At 47.8% G+C, this 19,998-nt stretch overlaps 2 protein-coding genes and 1 non-coding gene across 8 annotated transcripts in view; 1 reads left to right on the plus strand and 2 right to left on the minus strand.

The window, feature by feature from the left end:
* Positions 1-7,606, minus strand: part of Cpsf3 (cleavage and polyadenylation specific factor 3) — a 32,019-nt gene extending 24,413 nt beyond the window's left edge. Inside the window, exons 1-4 of one of the 3 annotated variants that reach the window (XR_007591633.1) lie at positions 7,385-7,606; positions 3,231-3,294; positions 1,701-1,798; positions 492-620 (exon numbers count right to left, since the gene is read on the minus strand). Coding sequence is in view for 2 of the 3 variants with exons in the window: in XM_050141912.1 (XP_049997869.1) it covers positions 492-620; positions 1,701-1,798; positions 3,231-3,294; positions 7,385-7,434 (341 nt within the window). In the remaining variant the exon portion in view is untranslated. Of the gene's footprint in view, positions 1-491; positions 621-1,700; positions 1,799-2,750; positions 2,869-3,230; positions 3,295-7,384 lie in introns of those variants that run through there. The other 2 variants (XM_050141912.1, XM_050141913.1) reach the window with 2 other exon arrangements.
* On the minus strand, positions 5,417-5,549 carry LOC126501378 (small nucleolar RNA SNORA21). The gene has a single exon (XR_007591662.1). It is a non-coding gene; the product is annotated as a small nucleolar RNA SNORA21 (small nucleolar RNA).
* Positions 7,607-7,710: 104 nt separating the features above from the next.
* Itgb1bp1 (integrin subunit beta 1 binding protein 1) lies at positions 7,711-19,888 on the plus strand. Of its 4 annotated transcripts, none has more exons than XM_050141924.1 (8): positions 7,711-7,829; positions 11,186-11,279; positions 12,494-12,597; positions 14,436-14,514; positions 15,725-15,858; positions 18,209-18,301; positions 18,788-18,937; positions 19,379-19,888. In XM_050141924.1, exons 3-8 carry the CDS (start codon positions 12,526-12,528, stop codon positions 19,448-19,450), a joined length of 600 nt encoding a protein of 199 aa, XP_049997881.1. In that variant the 5' UTR covers positions 7,711-7,829; positions 11,186-11,279; positions 12,494-12,525; the 3' UTR covers positions 19,451-19,888. The 4 variants fall into 4 exon arrangements, with proteins under 4 accessions (XP_049997881.1, XP_049997880.1, XP_049997883.1 ...); XM_050141923.1 differs by having other exon boundaries at positions 7,712-7,829; positions 12,470-12,597; XM_050141926.1 differs by lacking the exon at positions 7,711-7,829 and adding an exon at positions 7,960-8,002.
* The last annotated feature ends 110 nt before the right edge of the window (positions 19,889-19,998 follow it).

The raw sequence follows: 19,998 nt of genomic DNA on the forward strand, positions 1-19,998 counted from the left end.
AAAAATACTGATGATAACTTATGCTGGAGAGGTTGTGGGGTAAAGAGAACACTTCTGCATTACTGGTGGGAATGCAAGCTGGTACAACCCCTTTGGATATCAGTGTGGCGATTTCTCAGAAAATTAGGAAACAACCTTCCTCAAGAGCCACTTTTGAGGGCTGGAGAGATGGCTCAGTGGTTAAGAGCACTGTCTGCTCTTCCAGAGGTTCTGAGTTCAATTCCCAGCAACCACATGGTGGTTCACAACCATCTGTAATGAGATCTGGCACCCTCTTCTGGTGTGTGGGCATACATGGAGGCAGAATGTTGTATACATAATAAATAAATAAATCTTTAAAAAAAAATCCATTTTTGAGTATATATCCAAAGGATGCTCAACTGTGCCACAATGACATGTGCTCAACTATGTTCATAGCAGCACTGTTTGTCATAGCCAGAAACTGGAAACAACCTAAATGCCCCTCGATCGAAGAATGGATAAGGACTCACCTGACTTTGACGTAGTCTGAGAGGAGCCATCTGTAAATAGCCTTCGTGGCGTGAGTCATAAATGTCCGTCCTTTGAAGCTTGTTTTCTGGAGAAACCAGGGCAGCGCCCCACAGTGATCCAAATGGAAGCTGACAAGGAAACAGGGCCATGAGTGCTCTGGACACTAGAGGCCGGGACCCCAGCGAGGTTCTGCTCAGTGGACAAATGTGTGCCAAGCACATAAGGGCGCTTCCAGGAGACCAAGCGGACGCTTGTCCATTCTCTCCTTTTCCCACAGGGGTCTTCCTCTGGGCCTTCTTGATACTCCCTCCCCCTCTATCAGTAATCAATTCGAGGGGGACAATGTAAACCAAATCTACACTTGGCAGAATTTTAACAAACAACTTAGTGAAATAAAATTGAAACTTGTCACCATCTTTAAATGAAGTTCTTCAAGACGGAGTCTTGCTGTGCCGCCTGCACTAGCCTCAGACACATAGCAATGCTCTGTCCTCAGCCTCCCGGGTGCTGGCATTACAGGCGTGTGCCACCTATGTGAAGTTCTTACTGAGGGATGGGACAAGACAGCGAGGACTTCCTCGGTGTCAGCTGAGGATGGCCACAGAGGACATGAGCTTTCCACCACCTCTAGCTGCACGGCACACACATCTCCCAGCCAGCATCTCTAGCCTCACACAGAGGTGCTGGTTTAGACTTAGAGACCCAAACTGTGTTTCCTAATAGAAAATACTTGCTTTTGTTTCTTTCATTTTATTTTTGAGACAAGGTCCTACTATGCAGCTCTGACCAATAGAACTCAAGGGAAGATCAGGCTGGTCTCAAACTCACAGAGATCTGCCTGCCTCTGCCTCTAAGTGTTGGAACTAAAGGCCTGTGCCACCACTCCCAGCTTATTAGAAAACAAAACAAACATCTGCCCAGCAAGATGGCTCAGAGAATACAGGTACTTGCCAATAAGCCTGACCACAGAGTTGAACCACCAGGACCCACACTGGGAGGGGAAAAGCAGCTCCCACACATTGTCTTCTGATCTTCCTATGAACACTGTAGGAAGTGCGCATGCACACACACACACACACACACACACACACACACACACACACAATAAATGTAAACAAAACCCCACACCAAATCCTGGGAAGACTGACCTTCACAGAAAGGCTTGAGAAGTGACGCTGTCAATAAAGGGAAACTAAAGGGAAACTTACTGACTGATTAGCAGGAGGTCGATCTCAGCGGGGTCGATGAGGTCAATGTAAGGAAGAGCATCCATTCCTTCCAGGCCAGGGTGGATACCACAGTCCAGCTGAAGGAAGAAAATCTCAGCAAACAGATCTCAAGCTGCTACACATCTGATGAACACCCATGCAGCAGACAGAACACATTCAGAGGAGCCCAGGGAGTGGGCACTCGGACCTCGGTCTCATGAAAGACGAGGTTGTACCCAAAGCAGCTCTCACGTTTAAGACACAGCTCACAGTTAGCAGCACGGGATACAGAACACAAGACATCACTGGGGTTCTTCTTCAAGCTCGTTGTTACAAAACGGTATTTCCAGTCTGTAGGTGTGAAGTACTTCTCCCATTAGGGAGAGCATCAACATATTCCCACGAGCTGATGACTGGGGATTTACTCTATGGGGTTTTATTGCCAAGTTAATAAATTCTTAAATAGCTGGGCAGTAGTGGCGCACGCCTTTAATCCCAGCACTCAGGAGACAGAGGCAGGCAGATCTCTGTGAGTTCAAGACCAGCCTGGTCTACAAGAGCTAGTTCCAGGACAGGCTCCAAAGCAGCACAGAGAAACCCTGTCTCAAAAAACCAAATAAATAAAATAAAATAAAACAAAAATAAATCCTTAAATGAATGACTCAGGTGGGAGCTACAGAGATGGCTCAGTGGTTAGGAGCACTGGCTGCTCTTCCAGTGGAACCTGGTTTGATACCCAGCAACCACATGGAGGCTTAAAATCAACTACAACTCCATTTCCAGGGGATCCACTGCCCTCTCTGGCTTCCATGGGCACCAGGCACACACACATAGTGCATAGATATCAGTATAGGCCAGACACCCACTCAGATAAATGATTTTTTTTTAAAACTGGTGACTCTAGGCACATATTGCTGTGTTTTGAAGACTGAGAGAAGTTTAACAAAGAAAGAGGGGAACAAAGGAACAAGAGCCAGTGCCCCACCTCTCTACTGGGACCTTAGAAACCAGGGTTCCTGAGCCCTTCACCTGCCAGGCAAGGAGACGGACCTGGCAGAGCGCCAGCCGGACTGAAGCCACTCATGGGCGGTGAAAGCTGATATACATTCAGGGCGCTTAAATCCTTGATGTCTTCCAAAGGGGTGGGGTCAGCAGGTTATCCACACACCTTGGGAGGGGACAAGGACGTGGAAGAGACAATAGTCTGGCAGATGTAGATGGCAGCTTTACAGTCTTACAAGGTATCTTTTTAGGTTACTTAATGCTTTTAGTTACTAAGCACAAGAGTTTCTCCCGTCACAGTGTTGACTACATACATCATGCACACCCCTCTCGGCTGGTGCTACAGGGATAATGGTCACTAGGACAGACCTAACAGACAGTACGGAAGAGCTACACTGTTTTCTTAACTGAACAAATGATCACCAGGCTAGGGTATGATTCAGGGGTAGAATCATGTCCTTGGCATTCACAAGGCCCCAAGTTCAATTTCCAGTACCAAACAGCAATGATACCACCAATAATACTTACCATGATTTTTCTCCCTTTGAACTCCAAAATAATGCATGATCTTCCCACTTCTTGCCCAGCGCCACTGCAAACATTCAAAGGGAAAAATGATTAAAAAGCAATTAAAGCAGTCCAAAGCTGTGTTTGGAGGCACATGCCTACAAAACCAGCACTAAGAAGCTACAGCGAGTAAACCAGTGCTCAGTAAGCCTATCTCACTCCACCCCAGTAGCATTCAACATAAGTTAAAACTCTTTCACACTTAAAAGCCCTCGAGCGATGGCAGTGGTCATTTAAATTTCTGAGACAAATGACAGCTGCAGAGCTCAAACAGAGGACAAGTGCCGGGATAGGAAGGGGTGAAAAGTGGTCCTTGGGAGCGGAGGGACATTTAGGATTTACATGAGCAGTCACACAGCACTTCTACAACAACCATTTCTGATCAAGTCACCAAGTCACAGCCTGTCATCTGGAGATCACTGTACCAAGCAGCCTGGTCACCCACGGTTTCAGACCTCCCCTTTCTCGCACATCTTAAGCTAAACATAACTGCTTCTTGGTTATCTTTTCCCAAAAATCTAGCTCACAATTCATTCAGTGCTCTCATGCAAGGTACTAACTGCCCAGAACAGATGTGCACCTGACACCATGAGGTTCAGACCTCAAAGACTTTGTGGTCTGGCAGCAAACAGGTAGGAGATGGACCCATGCATACCCATCCACGCTGGGCTAGCCACGGATTAAGAGAAGAAGAAATGATGGTGGAACTTTCCTGAAATCCTAGCACGTAGGAGGTAAAGCCGAGGCCAGCTTGGTCTAGGGAAAGTTCCAGGACAGCCAGGATATACAGGGAGCCTCCATTTCAAATTTAAAAGTGAATAAACGCCATGCTCGTTTTTTGTTCCAGTTTAAACTCCTGGGTTCTTATCCAGAGGAATTCCCATTTCATTCCTAAGCCAACTTCCCCACAGAGCTGTCCCTCTGCATTTCCTCCCCTCCCATCAACTCCACTCACCAGCTGCTCCCAGCTGCTTTTCTGAGATTGTCCTTGCTGCTAAGAGCAAGCAGCTCTACTTAACTGGTCCCCTTGGCAGCTACCATGTCCCTTGTTTAAGGGCGCCTTCAAGTACCAAGCACTTCCCAGCTTTTCCGACTCCAACACTCTAGTCTGTCTTGCTGGCTTTCCCATTTCCCCACACTGATCTGCCTTGACTCTCTAGCCTCTGAAGTCTCTCCTGGGATCTCTTCCCAGCTTCATGGTCCTTACATGTCTGACATGTTGATGACTTCAGAGGTTCTATCTACAGCCCAGACTGTTCTGAATTCTAGACCTCTGACACATACACCTGACATTTAAGCCTCTTTACTGGGGCATCTGCCAGGTACTGCATGTTCAGTATGCCAGGCTAGTTTTTACACTCCTGGACTGGCTCCTTGAGATCAGCTGAGTCTCAGCTCAGGCTTCACCTTCTCAGACCCTTTCTTGACTGCCTACTCTAATGCATCCTTTACTGCAAGCCTCAATCTGCCACCCCACCTCACTGCAGTGCAACACAGATACATTTATGGATACTTCACATATTACAATGGCAGCACTATTAAGATTCACATCTGTCTTGTCCACTGCTGTGCAGCTATGGGGTCTGAAATGTTTGCCAAACTCCCGGATCAGAAGCCTTAGAACTGCTAAGTGAAAGAAACCAAGACAGAGGGCTCATCTTGTATGGTTCCATTTGTATGAAATGCCTCAAAAAGGCAAATCCAGAGAAGGAAAAGATTGATGCTGAGGGCTAGGGAGGGTGGGGAGAAATGAGCATGATTCCTAATGGGCTTTAAAAAAGGGGGGGGGGTGATGAAAATGTTCTGGAATTAGGTACCGCAGTTGTAAGAAAGGTTATAAAATTCCTCTGGTACACTTTCTGTCCCGGCTGCACAGTCTGTCCTCTTGTCCCAGCTACACTCCAGCAAGGAGTCTGTAATGTACCCCCTGTGCTTCATGACTGTCCCTGCAGACAACACCTGAGCAGTTACAAACTCCTCAAGACTTTACTTCATCTCTGGAAACCCGATTCTTCCTCCCTCGTCACCCTCCTTTTACCGGCTACGAGTAACTTGTCACCCAGAACTGCCCCAGCTTAATGACATCCAACCAGAGTTTCTTCATTAATCCATCTTTTCAGTCACAGTGAAGTTGGTTTTTGCTTTTTTCTTGTCACAGTAATGATTGAAACAAATAACATATGTTGCCACTTCACCCCAAAGTGATATTTTTACTTAAAGTCCCTTCTTGACGGCTCAGTGCGTCACTAGCAAAAGGCCCACGAGTGCTTCTAAAGGAGGTAGGGGAAGTAGCCACATTTTAATGTAATTCCCACTGCATTATAAAGTTGCTTCAAATCTCTTGTATACTATATCTCTTGTATACAAATCTCTTGGCTAGGGGGCTGGAGAGATGCCTCAGAGGTTAAGATCACTGGCTGCTCTTCCAGAGGTCCTGAGTTCAATTCCCAGCAACCACATGGTGGCTCACAACCATCTGTAATGAAATCTGGTGCCCTCTTCTGGCCTGCAGGCATACATGCAGACAGAACACTGTATACAAAATAAATTAATTAAAAAAAAAACTCACAAATCTCTTGGCTACTATAACTGGTGTGATAAATACTCTTAGAATCTCCACAAGGTCCTTCCTAAGGTGGTACCTGACAGCCTGTCCCAAGTCATCTGCTGTTAACCACAGCCAGAGGAACTTGGCCATGAGTTGGGACTACACTCACGTTCCCCTGGAACACTCTGGCTTCTACACTGCCTTTAATCTCTACAAATTCTTTAACACTCGGGCTGTACATCAATTCCACTTCCAGGGTGCATGAGATATCCTTGCCTCAATCTCAGGAAGTCCCATGTGCAGCCTTTCTGACCCTCAACACAATGCCTCTCCATACCCTTGTAACACATGTCAAAGGAGCATTATTTACTGAGGGCAGCCCATGAGCTCTTCCCCCCACAACGCGAGGAAGTGGCTTCATGAAGGCTACTTCCCTATTAAATAGAATGACTGGGTTTCAGGTCTGACTCCAAGGTAGCTGGCTCCTGTTTTTACAAACTCATCCCAGCACCCCCCCCCCACCCACACACACATACTTTGCTCTACAATTTAACCAAAGGAGTGGCATCAGTGAACTCACCCTGTGCCTGGTGAGGTATCTGATACCTGAATATGAGGTATCTGATACTTGATTAGTGTATATAGGGGGACGGCACGGACACTTGCGTGCAATCATTGGTAAGAGCTCAGTAATTTTTTTCCCCTGATTTGTTTTGTTTTTTTGAGACAGGGTTTCTCTGTGTAGCTTTGGAGCCTGTCCTCGAACTCGCTCTGTAGACCAGGCTGGTCTAGAACTCACATTGATTCGCCTGCCTCGGCCTCCTGAGTACTGGAATTAAAGGCTTGCGCCACCACCGCCCAGCTTCAGTAAATCTCACCGAATGGATAAAGGATCTAGTTTCTCTCTATTGAAAAATGTACACATTCACGTGGTGCTAGCTAGTATCTAAAACTGAACGATAATCGTGTGTGGAGTCAAATAACTCCTCTGCACCAGTACGTTCTTGACCTTTCCAGGCGTGAGGCAATTCTCTGCCAACATTCCAGAACGCTGAAAGCCCTTTCCACTAAAACCAGACTTTTACGGTAACGGAGCGCTCACTTTCCCTCCGTGACAACTCTGCTCTCTCCTCTGCATTTTCCTCCCGCCTTCTGCTCAGGTCTGAGCTCTGAATGCGCACTCACAAACCACGTCTTTATTACCCCAGCCATCTGAGCGCACGTGGGGTCTGGAGATCATAAAATAGACGCAGGTCTCCCTTGCACTGCCCTCCTCTACCTGTCGGTTCCCTGTGCGAGATCCAGGCTTGTGCTAATTGGCAAACCCTTCTCTATGAAAGCGCCCAACGACCTGGTTTTCCTTTTCTTTTTTTTTTTTTTCAACTTCAACATACCCTCCCCTGGGACTGAAGGAAAAGTAAAATGACATTCAACCTAGCAAGCCCCTCGATCAACATTCTCCAAACCCCGTGAGCCTGGGAGGCCGGGCCCGCAGCTGCTTCCGAGGCGACCCCTCCTGGCTCTCCCACATCCGGGGGCTACGCTCCCTCGCTAGCTCGTCCCTTACAGGGGTCGGATCAGCAGCTGGTCGCTCTCCTCTGCAGGAATCGCGGACATCCTGGCAGTCTCAGGAGCAGCGTGGACCAGGAACCCGTTGCCGCAGTCTCTAAACTGAAAACACAGCCACGGCGAACCAAAGGAAGAAAAACCCCCGACCACCAACACACAACTTCCGGCGCGCTCTTGCGCCCAGAGCTGGGCTCGTCTCGTCAACTTCCGGTCGGAGACCGCGGTTCCGCAGGTTCCCCTTTCCGCGCCTTTAGGAACTGGAGGCGCGGCCTAAGGAATGCGCCTGCGCAGAACTGGGGCGTGGCCTAGCGGACCGGGGCAGGAGAAGTGGCAAAGCCGGAGCTGGATTCCGAACTGGAGGAGCCGCCAGGCCGGCCGCCGCTGCCGAACCATCCCACACCCCGCGAGGCGCGGGAGGCCCGGGGACGAGCCCAGGCGGCGAGGTGAGAACTGGGCCGGGCGGCGCGGGTGGGTGGGGTCCCCCTGGGTGGGGTCCCCCGGAGCCCGCCGTCCCCACCCCACATCCCGAGGCAGAGACACCGACTGAGTGCCAAGCGGGAGAAGGAAGAGGAGCCTCGGTGCCCGGGTCAGGGAGGGACCCGCGTTCCCGTGACAGGTCCGTCGCCCGCCTCCCCAAGGACCAGGCTTAGCGAGAGGGCCCTGAGGCCTCCCTGTCACTGCTGCTGCACCCCGACACTGGGGTTGGGGTTGGCTGTCTCCATCCTCACTTGTGCGAGGCGTGTGTGCAGAGAGCTTTGGAAGCCTGCTCGTGCCTGGGGCCCCAAGTTAACTTTGTATTGTGGGGCGAGTTTTTGCAACTCTGGCTCAGCTGCCTCCTGTGTACGCAGCTGGGCGTTCCCACTACGCTGAAGGCTCAGATGACCCGGGCGGACCCCGGCTGCTCCTCCTGGGCGGGAGGGAGGGCTAGCAGTTTCTGGAGCGTGCTTTTGGCAATGCTGGATGTTTAGTACTGGTTGTGTTTTGGATAATCACCTCCCAAGTCAATACTCGGTACCCTCCGCTAGCTAGCTAATCTATCCACCGAGAACAACCCCAGCCCCGCCTTGGACTAGTTCGTTGAGAGTGAGAGTTTTCAGTAGAAGTGTGGCATTTTTTAAAATACAGTGATCTGATGTGCATTCAAGCTGCGGGTCCTTTAGTCCAACCTGGTCGTCCAAGGAAGACTTTCTTAGAAGAGGCCTGAAGTTGTGAGAGGCAAGTAGCTGCCAGGAGACTTATGAAATAAGTTCTGTGGGACGAAAGGTTGGAGCACAGCCTAAGAGCACATGGGGAGCGCAGTGCCCCTGAGAACCAAGGTGACTTCGCGTTCCTGAGGGATGAAGTGAGTGTGTAGCAGCTTGTGGAAGCTTAAGAGTGGGTGGAGAGCCTTGAGTGTCTTGCCAGAGAGATCTGACCTTCTTTAGTCCGTTAATGTGAGGAGCCAGTGAACGCTTTCCTGCAGGCTCTCTGACTTGTATTTGAAGGAAGTCTTTGCCATTGATTTGGCTAACATGTGGGGGCAGCCAAGTCCTGTAGGATACGATCATTTATCCCAAGAGCTGGCTCAGTGGTTACCAGCCTCTACTGCTCTTGCCGAGTTCCAAGCACCCATATCCAGTGGCTTAACACCAGCTCCAGGGGGACCCTACTCCTATGCAGTGTTTTGTTTGTTTTTGTTTTTTAAGGTAAAGACATCTTATCTACAAAGTATCTTTGTGGGTTCCTTAAATGTGTCAGATTGTGTACTTGGGCATTTTCTATAGATTGAGGATTCATCACCTTCATGTTGCAAAGAATGCCATTAATCCTGCAAAGATGTAGGGCTGGTTACAGAGCCAAGGCAGAGAGCTCTGCTCTGCTGTGCACTCTGGGACCCGTGTGCTTAATTGGATGTGGGGGCTGAAGAGCAAGGAGGAACTGGTGTCTTTCTGGCTTCTATCAGCGATGGTTAATTGCCTGAGTAGGAGACGAGGGAGGAGCATGTTTGGAGGGAGGGTGGGATGCTCAGTCTTTGACAGTTTTGCATTTGGTGAACCTGTGTAACACCCAGCTGAAACAGCATCCCCAGGCTCATCTTTATATGTGAATAACTTAGAACCAAGAGTAATTTGCTTAAGTACATGCATCCAGAATAGCAGGAGATACCAAAGACTAAACAATAATCTTTACCCCTCAAGTTCCGGGATTGATGCTGGGAAGTAAGTTTTCATGATATCCAAATCATTGCCAAGGGTTTGTGGGTACACATCAGGATTCTACAAACAATAGAACCAGATTTCATTTATTTATTCTTGGTTTTTCAAGGCAAGGTTTCTTAGTGTAGCAGCCTTGGCTGACCTGGAACTCACTCTGTAGACCAGGCTGGTCTCGAACTCACAGAGATCCACCTGCCTCTGCCTCCCAAGTGCTGGGATTAAAGGAGTGCACCACCACTGCCCGGCTCTGTGCCAGAGTTTTAAAGCTGCATGGTGAAAGCAAGACCAACATCCCATTGTGCCAAATAAGCGGAGCCTTCCCCTTACCGTTATTTTCTAAATAATACATCATAACAGCTAGTTCTGTAGCATTTACATTAGATAAAAGCTGAGGTTCAGCTCAGTGGAGCGTGCTTGCCTAGTTACATAAATAATTTAGAAGTGATTTAAAGTGCAAGGGCAGGGTGTGTGCATGTGGGTTATAGGCATTTGGTGCGATTATGGAACCGATCCTCTGTAGATACCAAGAGGTCTGCACTAAATATAATGCACCTACGGATGTCACCAAGCAGCAGTTTCACTGTCAGGGACATTCTTTCTGCCGCTGGGTTAACCTAGGTGGGTGCAGGCCTGGGAATAGGGGCTCCTACTGTCAGCCCCTCCATGCAGGTGTCTTTGCCTGTGGAGCCATCCTGTGCACCAACTTCTGCCCCGGAGTCAACAGCCTTTTCACAGCCTTTGCTCTCACCCCAGGCAGGCGGTTCCTTAGATGGTACCCAGTGAGGGTCCGTAGAGCAGACATATCGCCATGTCCTTGACTGCTCTGGAATCGCCTCTGGAGACTCTTAGGCTCCAGCCCTGCTTTCTTGCTGCCCGCCAGGCCTTGGACACTCCTCCTGCCCCTGCCCTTTTTGCTTTGTTTTCCTCATGGGAATTATTGTTCTCCAATAGTTGGATTTTTCTTATTGATCTACCACTCCCAGTAAAAATGGACACACTCCCCCCCCCACTCCTGGGTCAACGTTGTCCTTGTGCCATGAGTCCCCAGCACCTAGGTGCTTGTTACCTGTCTTCGGGTTTCTGTTGCTGTGAAGAGACACCATGACGATGGCAACTCTTATAAAGGAAAACATTTAATTAGGGTGGCTCACTTACAGTTCAGAGATTCAGCCCATTATCATCATGATGGGACATGGTGACATACAGGCAGACATGGTGCTGGAGAAATATGTTAGAGTCCTACATCTTACAGGCAGCAGGAAATGGTCTGTAACACTGAGAGGTATCTTGAGCATAGGAGACCTCAAAGTCCGCCTCCAAATGATGCACCTCTTCCAACAAGGCCACACCTCCTAATAGCGCCACCATCTATAGGAACCACCACAGTGCCCATTCAGGACCGAGTGAACAAGTCAGCCCTTCTTGCTACAAATAAAGTAAGCATTGAGAAGGAGCTTGGGTGCGAGGCTGACCAAAGGCTCAGGGGCAGGCTGCCATGGCAAGGAGCCCAGAAGGTGGGTGGAGAGTGGCTGCTACAAGAACAAGCAGAAGCTCTGAGCTTGGTTTGGGTCCTCTACCCACTGCCCGTTTCCTCCCTCTGCCAGGTCCGCTGTTCAGCCTGGAAGGGACTGGGAGCATCAGGGGAAGAGGAGCTGCTCTACAAATCGCTGTGTGCAGGACCTTGGAGAACAACAACAAGTAAGTGTTTGGTTCTGGTAAAACGTGATCAAGATCAGTTTTAGGTAAAATGTATTAGGATTGTCTTCCCAAAAATTCCGAGTTGAAAATCGGGTCAGGACTCCCTCATCTATAAAATGTAGACTGTACCCCACCTTCCTTAAGCTCCTGCTTTTTCTGGGTGCAGGGAGGTGAGGAGCTGACTCTTAGGAGTGCTTTTTATGTTGGATTTTACTTAAAGGCCTTTCTCTATGGAAAGAAAAGGGCACATTTCAGGCATGAAATGTAGTCCCTGCCTGTCACCCCAGCCCTTGGGAAGCTCCGACAAGAGGATCATGAGTTTAGAGTTTAAGTTTAGCCTGGGCTACACAGCAAGATTCTGTCTCAAGGGGTGTGGTGGTGCATGCCTATAATCTCTACATTCTAGAGCTCTGCAGAGGTGGAAGAATCAGGAGTTCAGGGTCATCCTAGGTCATACATTGAGTTCAAGGCCAGCTTGGCCTGAGAGACCCTGTCTCAAAATACTAGGGGCGTGAGTGTGTGTGTGTGTGTGTGTGTGTGTGTGAGTGTTGGCACAGTCTTCATCTAGGATGTGCAGATCTGATCTCACTGAGGTCACTGGATCTCAGTATCTTGGTTGATAATGTGTCATATGTTTTATTTTCGTCATTCTGAATCAACTGAAAAGTAAGGCATCTATCTGGATCTTTGAGAACTGGGTGATGTGTGTTTGTCTGAGAAAAAAGTACTTTTCAGCTATGACTGTTGACAGGGTTTTTTGTTTGTTCACATTTTGTAAATATTTTAAAATAATTACTTGTTTTTATGTGTATTAGTGTTTTGCCTGTAATGTATGTATATGAGCCACACGTGTGCCTGGTGCCTGAGGCCAGAAAAAGGCATTGGATTCCCTGGAACTGGAGTTGTGGACTATTGTGAGCTGCCGTGTGGGTGCTGGGAGCTGCTGATGGTTTCTGTCTGTGCTGTGTGGAACATGATCTGCTGCTGATTTTCCTTCTGTTTGCTTTTTTTTTGTTTTGTTTTGTTTTGTTTTGTTTTGGAGACCCGATCTATGTAGCCCTGGCTGGCCTATAACTCACTGTATAGACCAGGCTGGCCTCAAACTCAGAGATCCGCCTGCCTCTGCCTCCCGAGTGCTGGAATTGAAGGCGCGTGCGCCTCTACTGGGCTGATGTTGCTTTTCTTGACAGCGCTGGAAACACTTCTTCCTCCAGGGCGTCATCTTGGGATCGAGCTATGGTGAAAGATGTTACGCAAAGGCAAGAAGCGGCATAGCAGCAGCAGTTCCCAGAGCAGTGAAATCAGCACAAAGAGCAAGGTTAGAGAAGAGGGCGGGTCAGAGGCACAGAGCGCTGAGGGCGGCACTCCTGATTGGCTCTGGGCACAGTGCTGGCCATGCCAGGACCCGAGTCATCACCTTCCTGACACTCTGTGTTTGCTCAGACTTTATTATTTTGGTAATTTTCTGAAATTCTTAAATTCATTCAACTAAATGGGACTAAAGCTATGTGTGGTATCATTAAAACACACTGATTTAATATTTTTTAAAAAAATACTTTTTAAACTTTTTGTTTGAGAGATTGAGGTGAGTGTGTGCCTCAGCACACATGTGGAAGTCAGAGGAACAGCTGACAGGAGTTAGATCTAGGCTTCTGTCCCAGTTAGGGTTTCTGTTGCTGTGAAGAGACACCATGACCATGGCAACTCTTATAAAGGAAAACATTTAATTGGGGTTGGCTTACAGTTCAGAGGTTTAGTTCATTGTCATCATGGCAGGGAGCATGGTGGCATGCAGGCAGACAGACATGGTACTGGAGAAAGAGCTGAGAATTCTATATCTTTGCTCTGCAGGCAACAGGAAGTGAACTGTGTGCTGATTGTAGCTTGAGCATAGGAGACCGCAAAGCCCACCTCCACCGTGACACACTTCCTCCAACAAGGCCACATCTCCTAACAGTGCAACTCCCTATGGGCCAAGCATTCAAACACATGCATCTGTGGGGGGCATTTCTGTTCATATCACAGCTTCTACTGTGTAGGGATTGAACTCAGGTTGTCAGACTTGGGCAGCAAGTGCCCTTACCTCAGTGACTTGCATGCAGCCTCTTTTCTACTCCTCCTCCTGCAGATAGGGTCCCAGGTAGCTCAGGCTGGCCTCAAACTCACAGCAAGGAGCCCTGCAGCATAACCTTCCTCTCCTGATCCTCTGCTCCCATGTGTGGGAATTACATGCATGGGCCAAAATGCCTGACTATACTTTTTATTTAATCATTTTTTCAAGATTTACTTTTAGTTATCTGTGTATAAATGGGAGTTATATGCAGGGGAGTGTGGCTGCCTACAAAGTCTAAAAGAAGACACTGGAACCCAGAGACTGGAGCAATGGTTCTGAGTTGCTGTGGGTACTGGGAACTGAACTCAGGTCCTCTAGAAAAGCTGTACCATTTCAGCAACTCATAAAATATTATCTTTAAAAGATAGAAAGTGCAGGCACTGAGGGGTGAGATCTCCCAGAGTCTAGGGTTCGTTGTGCACTTAACAGCCTCTCACAGCAAGCTCAGTTAAGTCCTATGGACCAGAGACTGAAGGCTGCCTGGCAGCACCAGCAGATTTATGGAGCACGCACCTTCTAAACCAGGCTTTCCCCGAGAGCCTTTTCTAAAGACACCGTGACACCAACAGTGGAGTCCGGTGGAACCAAGCATGTTGTTTTGTTGTTCTGTTTACATCTACAGCCATGCTGTCTGACAACCGCGAGCCTGCTGCGGCCGGAAACTAGGGGGATAATTGCAGAGGACCAGATTAGGAACGGGGACATTCGGTTTTTCTCAGTGCTGGACAGGGATGTTGCTCACCGGCTGGCTTTCTAATACAAGGGTTCTTTTGAGGTTCCATGGAAATAACAGGACAGCAAAGGCTCCAAGTATAAGGCAGAGTCAGAGAGGGGAGCTAGTGGCTGAGCCCTATACTGAAGATGCTGACCACATGTGTATCTGGTGTCACGTGGTTTCCAGAGCAGTCATGTGTCATGTGTTGCTGTGGAAAATGTCTTCAGCTGCAGTCAGTCTGCTTGAACACTTGACCAGACACTGTGTCACTCAGCTTAGTAAGAACTTGCATCAGAGAAGACATACATCTTACTGTGTTTCTTCTCAGTCTGTGGATTCCAGCCTCGGGGGTCTGTCAAGATCCAGCACTGTCGCCAGCCTTGATACGGACTCCACCAAAAGCTCAGGTAAGAGGGCCGGGTGACCTGATGACTGACCTTGTGTTTATTCTCGTGGCTCTGTGTGGCAGAGCTAGGTCTCCTTAATGGTTTTTCTCCCTTTGCAACTTCTGGGCAGTTCAGACTTGGTGAGACAGGGGAAGGGCTGTGTGGTAGGAGCTTGCCAAAGGCACGTAGACAAAGTGTCCTCAGTGCATCTGAAAGCAAGCATTTGAAAGCACCTGGGCCAAGGACTTAGCGGTTTCAAAACCGCCTTTTAATAGGTAGCAGGGACTGAATTATACTTGGGCTTAAATGGTTTTAGGGATTGGGCAGGTGTTAGTGGCGAAGGGTTTAGGGCCCACTAACCTCAAAGGCTGCCTCCAGAGACCCTCACTGAGATGACAGCTGACACAGGCAAATGAGGCCATTTGTCTCAGACACAGCCGCATGAAATTGGTAGCGCCTTAGAAATGAAGAGACTCCTAATCGAGCTCTATAAATAGCTGGTAATTGGAAGTACAGTACATTCATTCTCACTGCACCTAAACTAATGTTGTCACATAGAAGTCATTGGCATTGTTTCCATACACAAACAGAGTAAACATAATTGCACTGCACTTCCTTAGCATGGCAGGTGTCACAAATGGTTGGTGGGAGTTTCCGAACTAGCTAGAGTTTGTTGCCATCTGTTACGGGTCTTCTGACTTTATCCTATATATACATGTTTAAATATATAGATCTGAATGATAGAGCAGGCGTCCTGAATCATGAAATAAAGTAAAAGGAACCCAAAGTAGTAGTTATATATTATAAGGTAGCATTTCCTATCTAGTTGACTTTTAAATATTTTTTCTTATTTTGAAATGAAGGTTGTCAGTATTTATTTGCCCCAGTCATTGAGGCTTTTCTATATCAGTCGATCACTGAGGAAAGAGTGTTAATACAATTTTAAGTTCCTCCCTGTTATACCAAGAAATCTTCCATTTAGAAACTAGTAGCTAAGAATCCGGGTGCAGACGCAGGCATGGAAGTGCCCACTTTTAATTCCAGTGCTTTGAGGCAGGTGAATATGAGTTTGAGGCCAGCTTGGTCTACATAAGTAAGTTCCAGGCTAGCCAGAGCTAGATGGTTAAGACCCTGCTTTGAAAGCACCTGCACAAGTAAAATCAAAAATCTTTTAAAAAGAGAAAACCTTCTGTAAAGTAGGCACTGTTGTTCGTGTCTATTATAATCTTAGGACAAAGCAACAGTTTAGACACGTGCGCCGAGTTTCGAATAAAGTATGTTGGTGCCATCGAGAAACTGGACCTGTCTCAGGGGAAGAGTCTCCAAGGACCACTAGACCTGATAAACTACATAGATGTCGCCCAGGTGAGTGACAGAACAAAACCTGACTCCAGTGGAAGCCTCTGGCTGTGCTGGTGCTGAACGTATGTTGAAGGAGAATGTCCCTGGGTCCACTGCACGGTTCACCATCTGTGGCTGGAGCCTGGCGCTCATCCTGGGGCAGCTTTGAGTCTTAGACCATGCAAGGTGCCCTGGAGATGGAGCCACATGGGGGAAAGTTTCTTTACCCAGGCATAAAACGTTTACATTATCCATTTGACCTGGCTCCTGGTTTACTGAAGAACTGATTGTGCTCACTGCTTAGACGGTAGATTCTTCTAAACCTGTCAAAGCCTTCCTCTACTGAAATGGTTTCACCGATTTAAAAACTTATGACATGGACCAAAAAATACCTTTTCTTTAGTTGTTATTGTTTTGGTTTTTTTTTCCCAGTTACTCTCTGTAGTTCTGGCTGTCCTGGAACTCTAGATCAGGTGGGCCTTGAACTCAGAGATCCAACTGCTTCTGCCTCCTGAATGCTGGGATTAAAGGTGTGTACTACCAAGCCCAGCATGTGTCTCATTTTTTATAATCCATTTCCACAAGAATTAAGGTGAGAGGGGCTTCGAAAATGTACTCAGGTCAGGAAATAAAAATACAAAATATAATTATCATAGGGCTGGAGAGGTAGCATGGTGGTTAAAAGCTCTGGCTGCTCCCACAGAGGTCCCAGGTTCTGTTCCAGGACCAAGATGGCACTCACAGCCACCTTAACTGCAGCTCCAGAGGACCAACCCTCTCTTCCGGCTTCCCCAGGTAATGCATGCTCATGGCACATATACATACATGCAGGCAAAACACCCACATACATTGATAGATACATAAATATCTTGTAATTATATATATCTTACAAAATTCTACATGTAGCAAAATTAAGGTAGCACCATACTGTTTATAAAATAAAATTATGCCAGGCAGTGGTGGTGTACACCTTTAATTCCAACACTTGAGAGACAGAGGCAGGCAGATCTCTGTGAGTTTGATGCCAGCCTGGTCTACAAGAGCTAGTTCCAGGGCAGCTAAGACTATTCCACAGAGAAGCCCTGTCTCGGAAACCCCAAAATAAATAAATAAATATGAGATCTATACTCATACCTTTACACTTCAGGAGGCAGAGACAGGTGGATCTCTGTGAGTTCAGGCCATCATGGTTTGTATAGGAAGAGCCCCAGAACATCAAGGACAACACAGAGAACCCAAAGTCTCTTAGTCACAGAGACTGGGCCTACTGACTCCTATCTTAGTGGCCATAAAGAAAGGTACTTACAAGGAAAAATAGTGACTTTAATTTGCAATTTAGCAGAACTTTTGATAAAGTCTGTTCTTATCACTGCATGAGACTTGGAATATGGTCATTCAAACAGCCTAAGTGACAAGTACTCTGTTATAAGAAAGATATTCAAAATTATATTAGCGCTCCCTCCATTCTGTGAGAATGGCTGGATGGCTCATCCACTGCAGAGCTTTTATTTGATAAAGCGCCATTATTGACAACCGCATTATTTTGAGTCTGAGATCTGTGAGAATGATTGGCAAGGCATTACAGATACTCAGAGGGCCAGGAATTGAGGCATCTGGCCATGACTCAATTACTGTAATTCATCAATTCCACAAAAGCATTTGCAATGCAGAACACCTATTATTTGCCAGCAACATCTTTTTGAGAGAAGACAAATTAGGCAGCATTCTTAGGTAGATGAGGCCGGCTGATGGGTATGATGGGTTATCACCGCTGCTCTGTTTCTCAAGAGCTCATTCTGCTGATAGACGACTTTCTGAGCTTTGTTAACTCATCAGCAGCTTGTCACCTGGAGCCCTGGGAGCCTTAGCTAGCAAGATGTATCTCAGCAGTCAGAAAACACCACGTCCCCCGCTACCCAACTTCCTCCTCACTCCTTGTGCTGACATGAAGGTGAGCTTTGAGGATCTGTAAATCTAAATAGTGTAAATTTTGCTTGTTTTAAGACAAGACACACACACAGTCCTGGCTGTCCTGAAACTGCGGACCAGGCTGGCCTTGAACTCACAAAATCCTGCTGCCTCTGCCTTCCCGAGTGCTGGGACTAAAAGCTTGTGCCAACATTCCTGGTTTAATAGTGTAAGTATTTTAATGTCACCAGGATCTGTGGCTAGGCTCTTCATTTGTCATTAGGGTTTACATCACAAAGGACAGAACAGTACAGAGAGGATCGATCTGAATTTGGGGGAAATGCTTGTGTAGACGGAACCCTAAAGGGCCCAAGGCTGTGACAACCAGAGACCAGAAGCAACTAATCAAACTTGAGGGGACTGTGCCATTTTAATGTGTGAGCTGTGATTTATTTCCACTCTGCAGCAAGATGGAAAGTTGCCTTTTGTTCCCCTGGAGGAGGAGTTTATTCTGGGCGTTTCCAAGTATGGCATAAAAGTCTCAACTACGGATCAGCATGTAAGTGCAGCGCCCGTTCTAGGGAACCGGGAGCCCTAGCCTTTCAGGGTGCACTTGGACCTGGGTCTCCCGGGTCCTGGGTGGTTGCTGGTGTTAAGCTCTGCCCATTCCTTAGGGACAGCAGGGGCTTCTTTTGTATTTCCCACATATGTGCAGGCACCCAGTGTGTGTCATGTAGGGACCCCATGTCATTTGAAAGTAGCTGTTGGTTGACGTGGAGGACAGGCAGAGGTGAGGACAGTATAGCTGACCTTGTTCCTATTTCTCTGGGTCTAAACAGGAAAATGGGATCCCGAGAGCAAGCCACCCCATAACTAGGCACACCAAGGTCCCTTGGCTGGGAAGCTGTGTAGTTCTTGCTCCCAGATCCACGGACCTGTCTTTTCAAGCCTCCCAGTGCACTTTGACTGGGGAAAATGTTTTCTGAGAACTGCGAAACGCTGGCAGCCATGTCCCAGCTTTCTGAAGGTCTTGTGATTTCCACAGGGTGTTCTGCACAGGCATGCCCTGTATTTAATCATCCGGATGGTGTGCTATGACGATGGCCTAGGAGCCGGCAAGAGCTTGCTGGCACTCAAGACCACAGATGCAAGCAATGAAGAATACAACCTGTGGGTTTACCAGTGTAACAGCCTGGTGAGACATCTTGATTTGTTCTTGTTCAGCAGGTGACATGGTGGCTGTGACTCTCTCACAGCTTTCAAAGGTTCTCCCAAGTGGTCATCAGCAAGCAGGAGTAAACCCTGGATCAGCAGCTACTCAGGCTGGGTACTGCTCCTGCCGAGCAAGCCACACTGACCTGGGCTGGGTCAGGGCTCCCTCCACTCCTGAGCCGCCATCCTCTCAGGCTTAGTAGCAGCCATTACTGTCCGCCATCTCAGGAATGTTCACAGGCCGGGCAGGTGCTGCTGATGTGTAGATTTCGGGGGAAGTAATGAGGTATTTGGGAAAGTCAGGTAGTCTCCAGAGAGATGTATCATGTCTGTTCTCACTCTGTCTTTCTGTCCATTTCCTCGAGAATCCTGTGCACTTTGTTTTGATCATATTTGCAGCAGTGTTTCTCTTTGTACAATGCAGGAGCAAGCCCAAGCAATCTGCAAGGTCTTATCCACAGCCTTTGACTCTGTGTTGACATCCGACAAGTCCTGACCTCTGCAGTCCCATGGAAACTGGCCTATCCGAGAGCTCGCCTGGTCCTGCATCTTTCTGCTTTGGATCTGCAGTGGTGACCTATGAGAGGGCGTAAAGCCCCAACCCAGTGTTCTAAAGGAAGTGTAACGTGTGAAGTATCAGTGGCCACTCAAAGGTGTCACTAACAGTAGGATAACTCCCAATAAATTACCTACTTTCTGGGCTAAAAGGAAACCTTGGGGCTGGACAGATGGCTCAGGAGTTAAGAGCACTTGCAGAGGACTTGGGTTCAGTTCCCAGCACCCACAAGGTGGCTCAAAACTGCCTGCAACTCCAGTTCCAAGAGAACTGACTTCCCCTTCTGGCTTCCTCAGGTACCAGGCATACATGTGGTATACAATACATACATGCAGCCAGTCAATGCATACATATAATAAAATCTAAAAATAAGATAAACTTCTGTTGTCTTTTTAAAATGTACCCAGACTTACTTAATACTGATGTGTCAGACAATTGCATCTATTCATAGACGACTGAATGAGACTTGCATGCTGTACCGACCCAGA

This window comes from Alexandromys fortis, unplaced genomic scaffold (genome assembly GCF_014885135.2).
Source record: "Alexandromys fortis isolate MF-2015 unplaced genomic scaffold, M_Fortis_MF-2015_v1.1 scaffold_30, whole genome shotgun sequence".
NCBI lineage: Eukaryota > Metazoa > Chordata > Mammalia > Rodentia > Cricetidae > Alexandromys > Alexandromys fortis.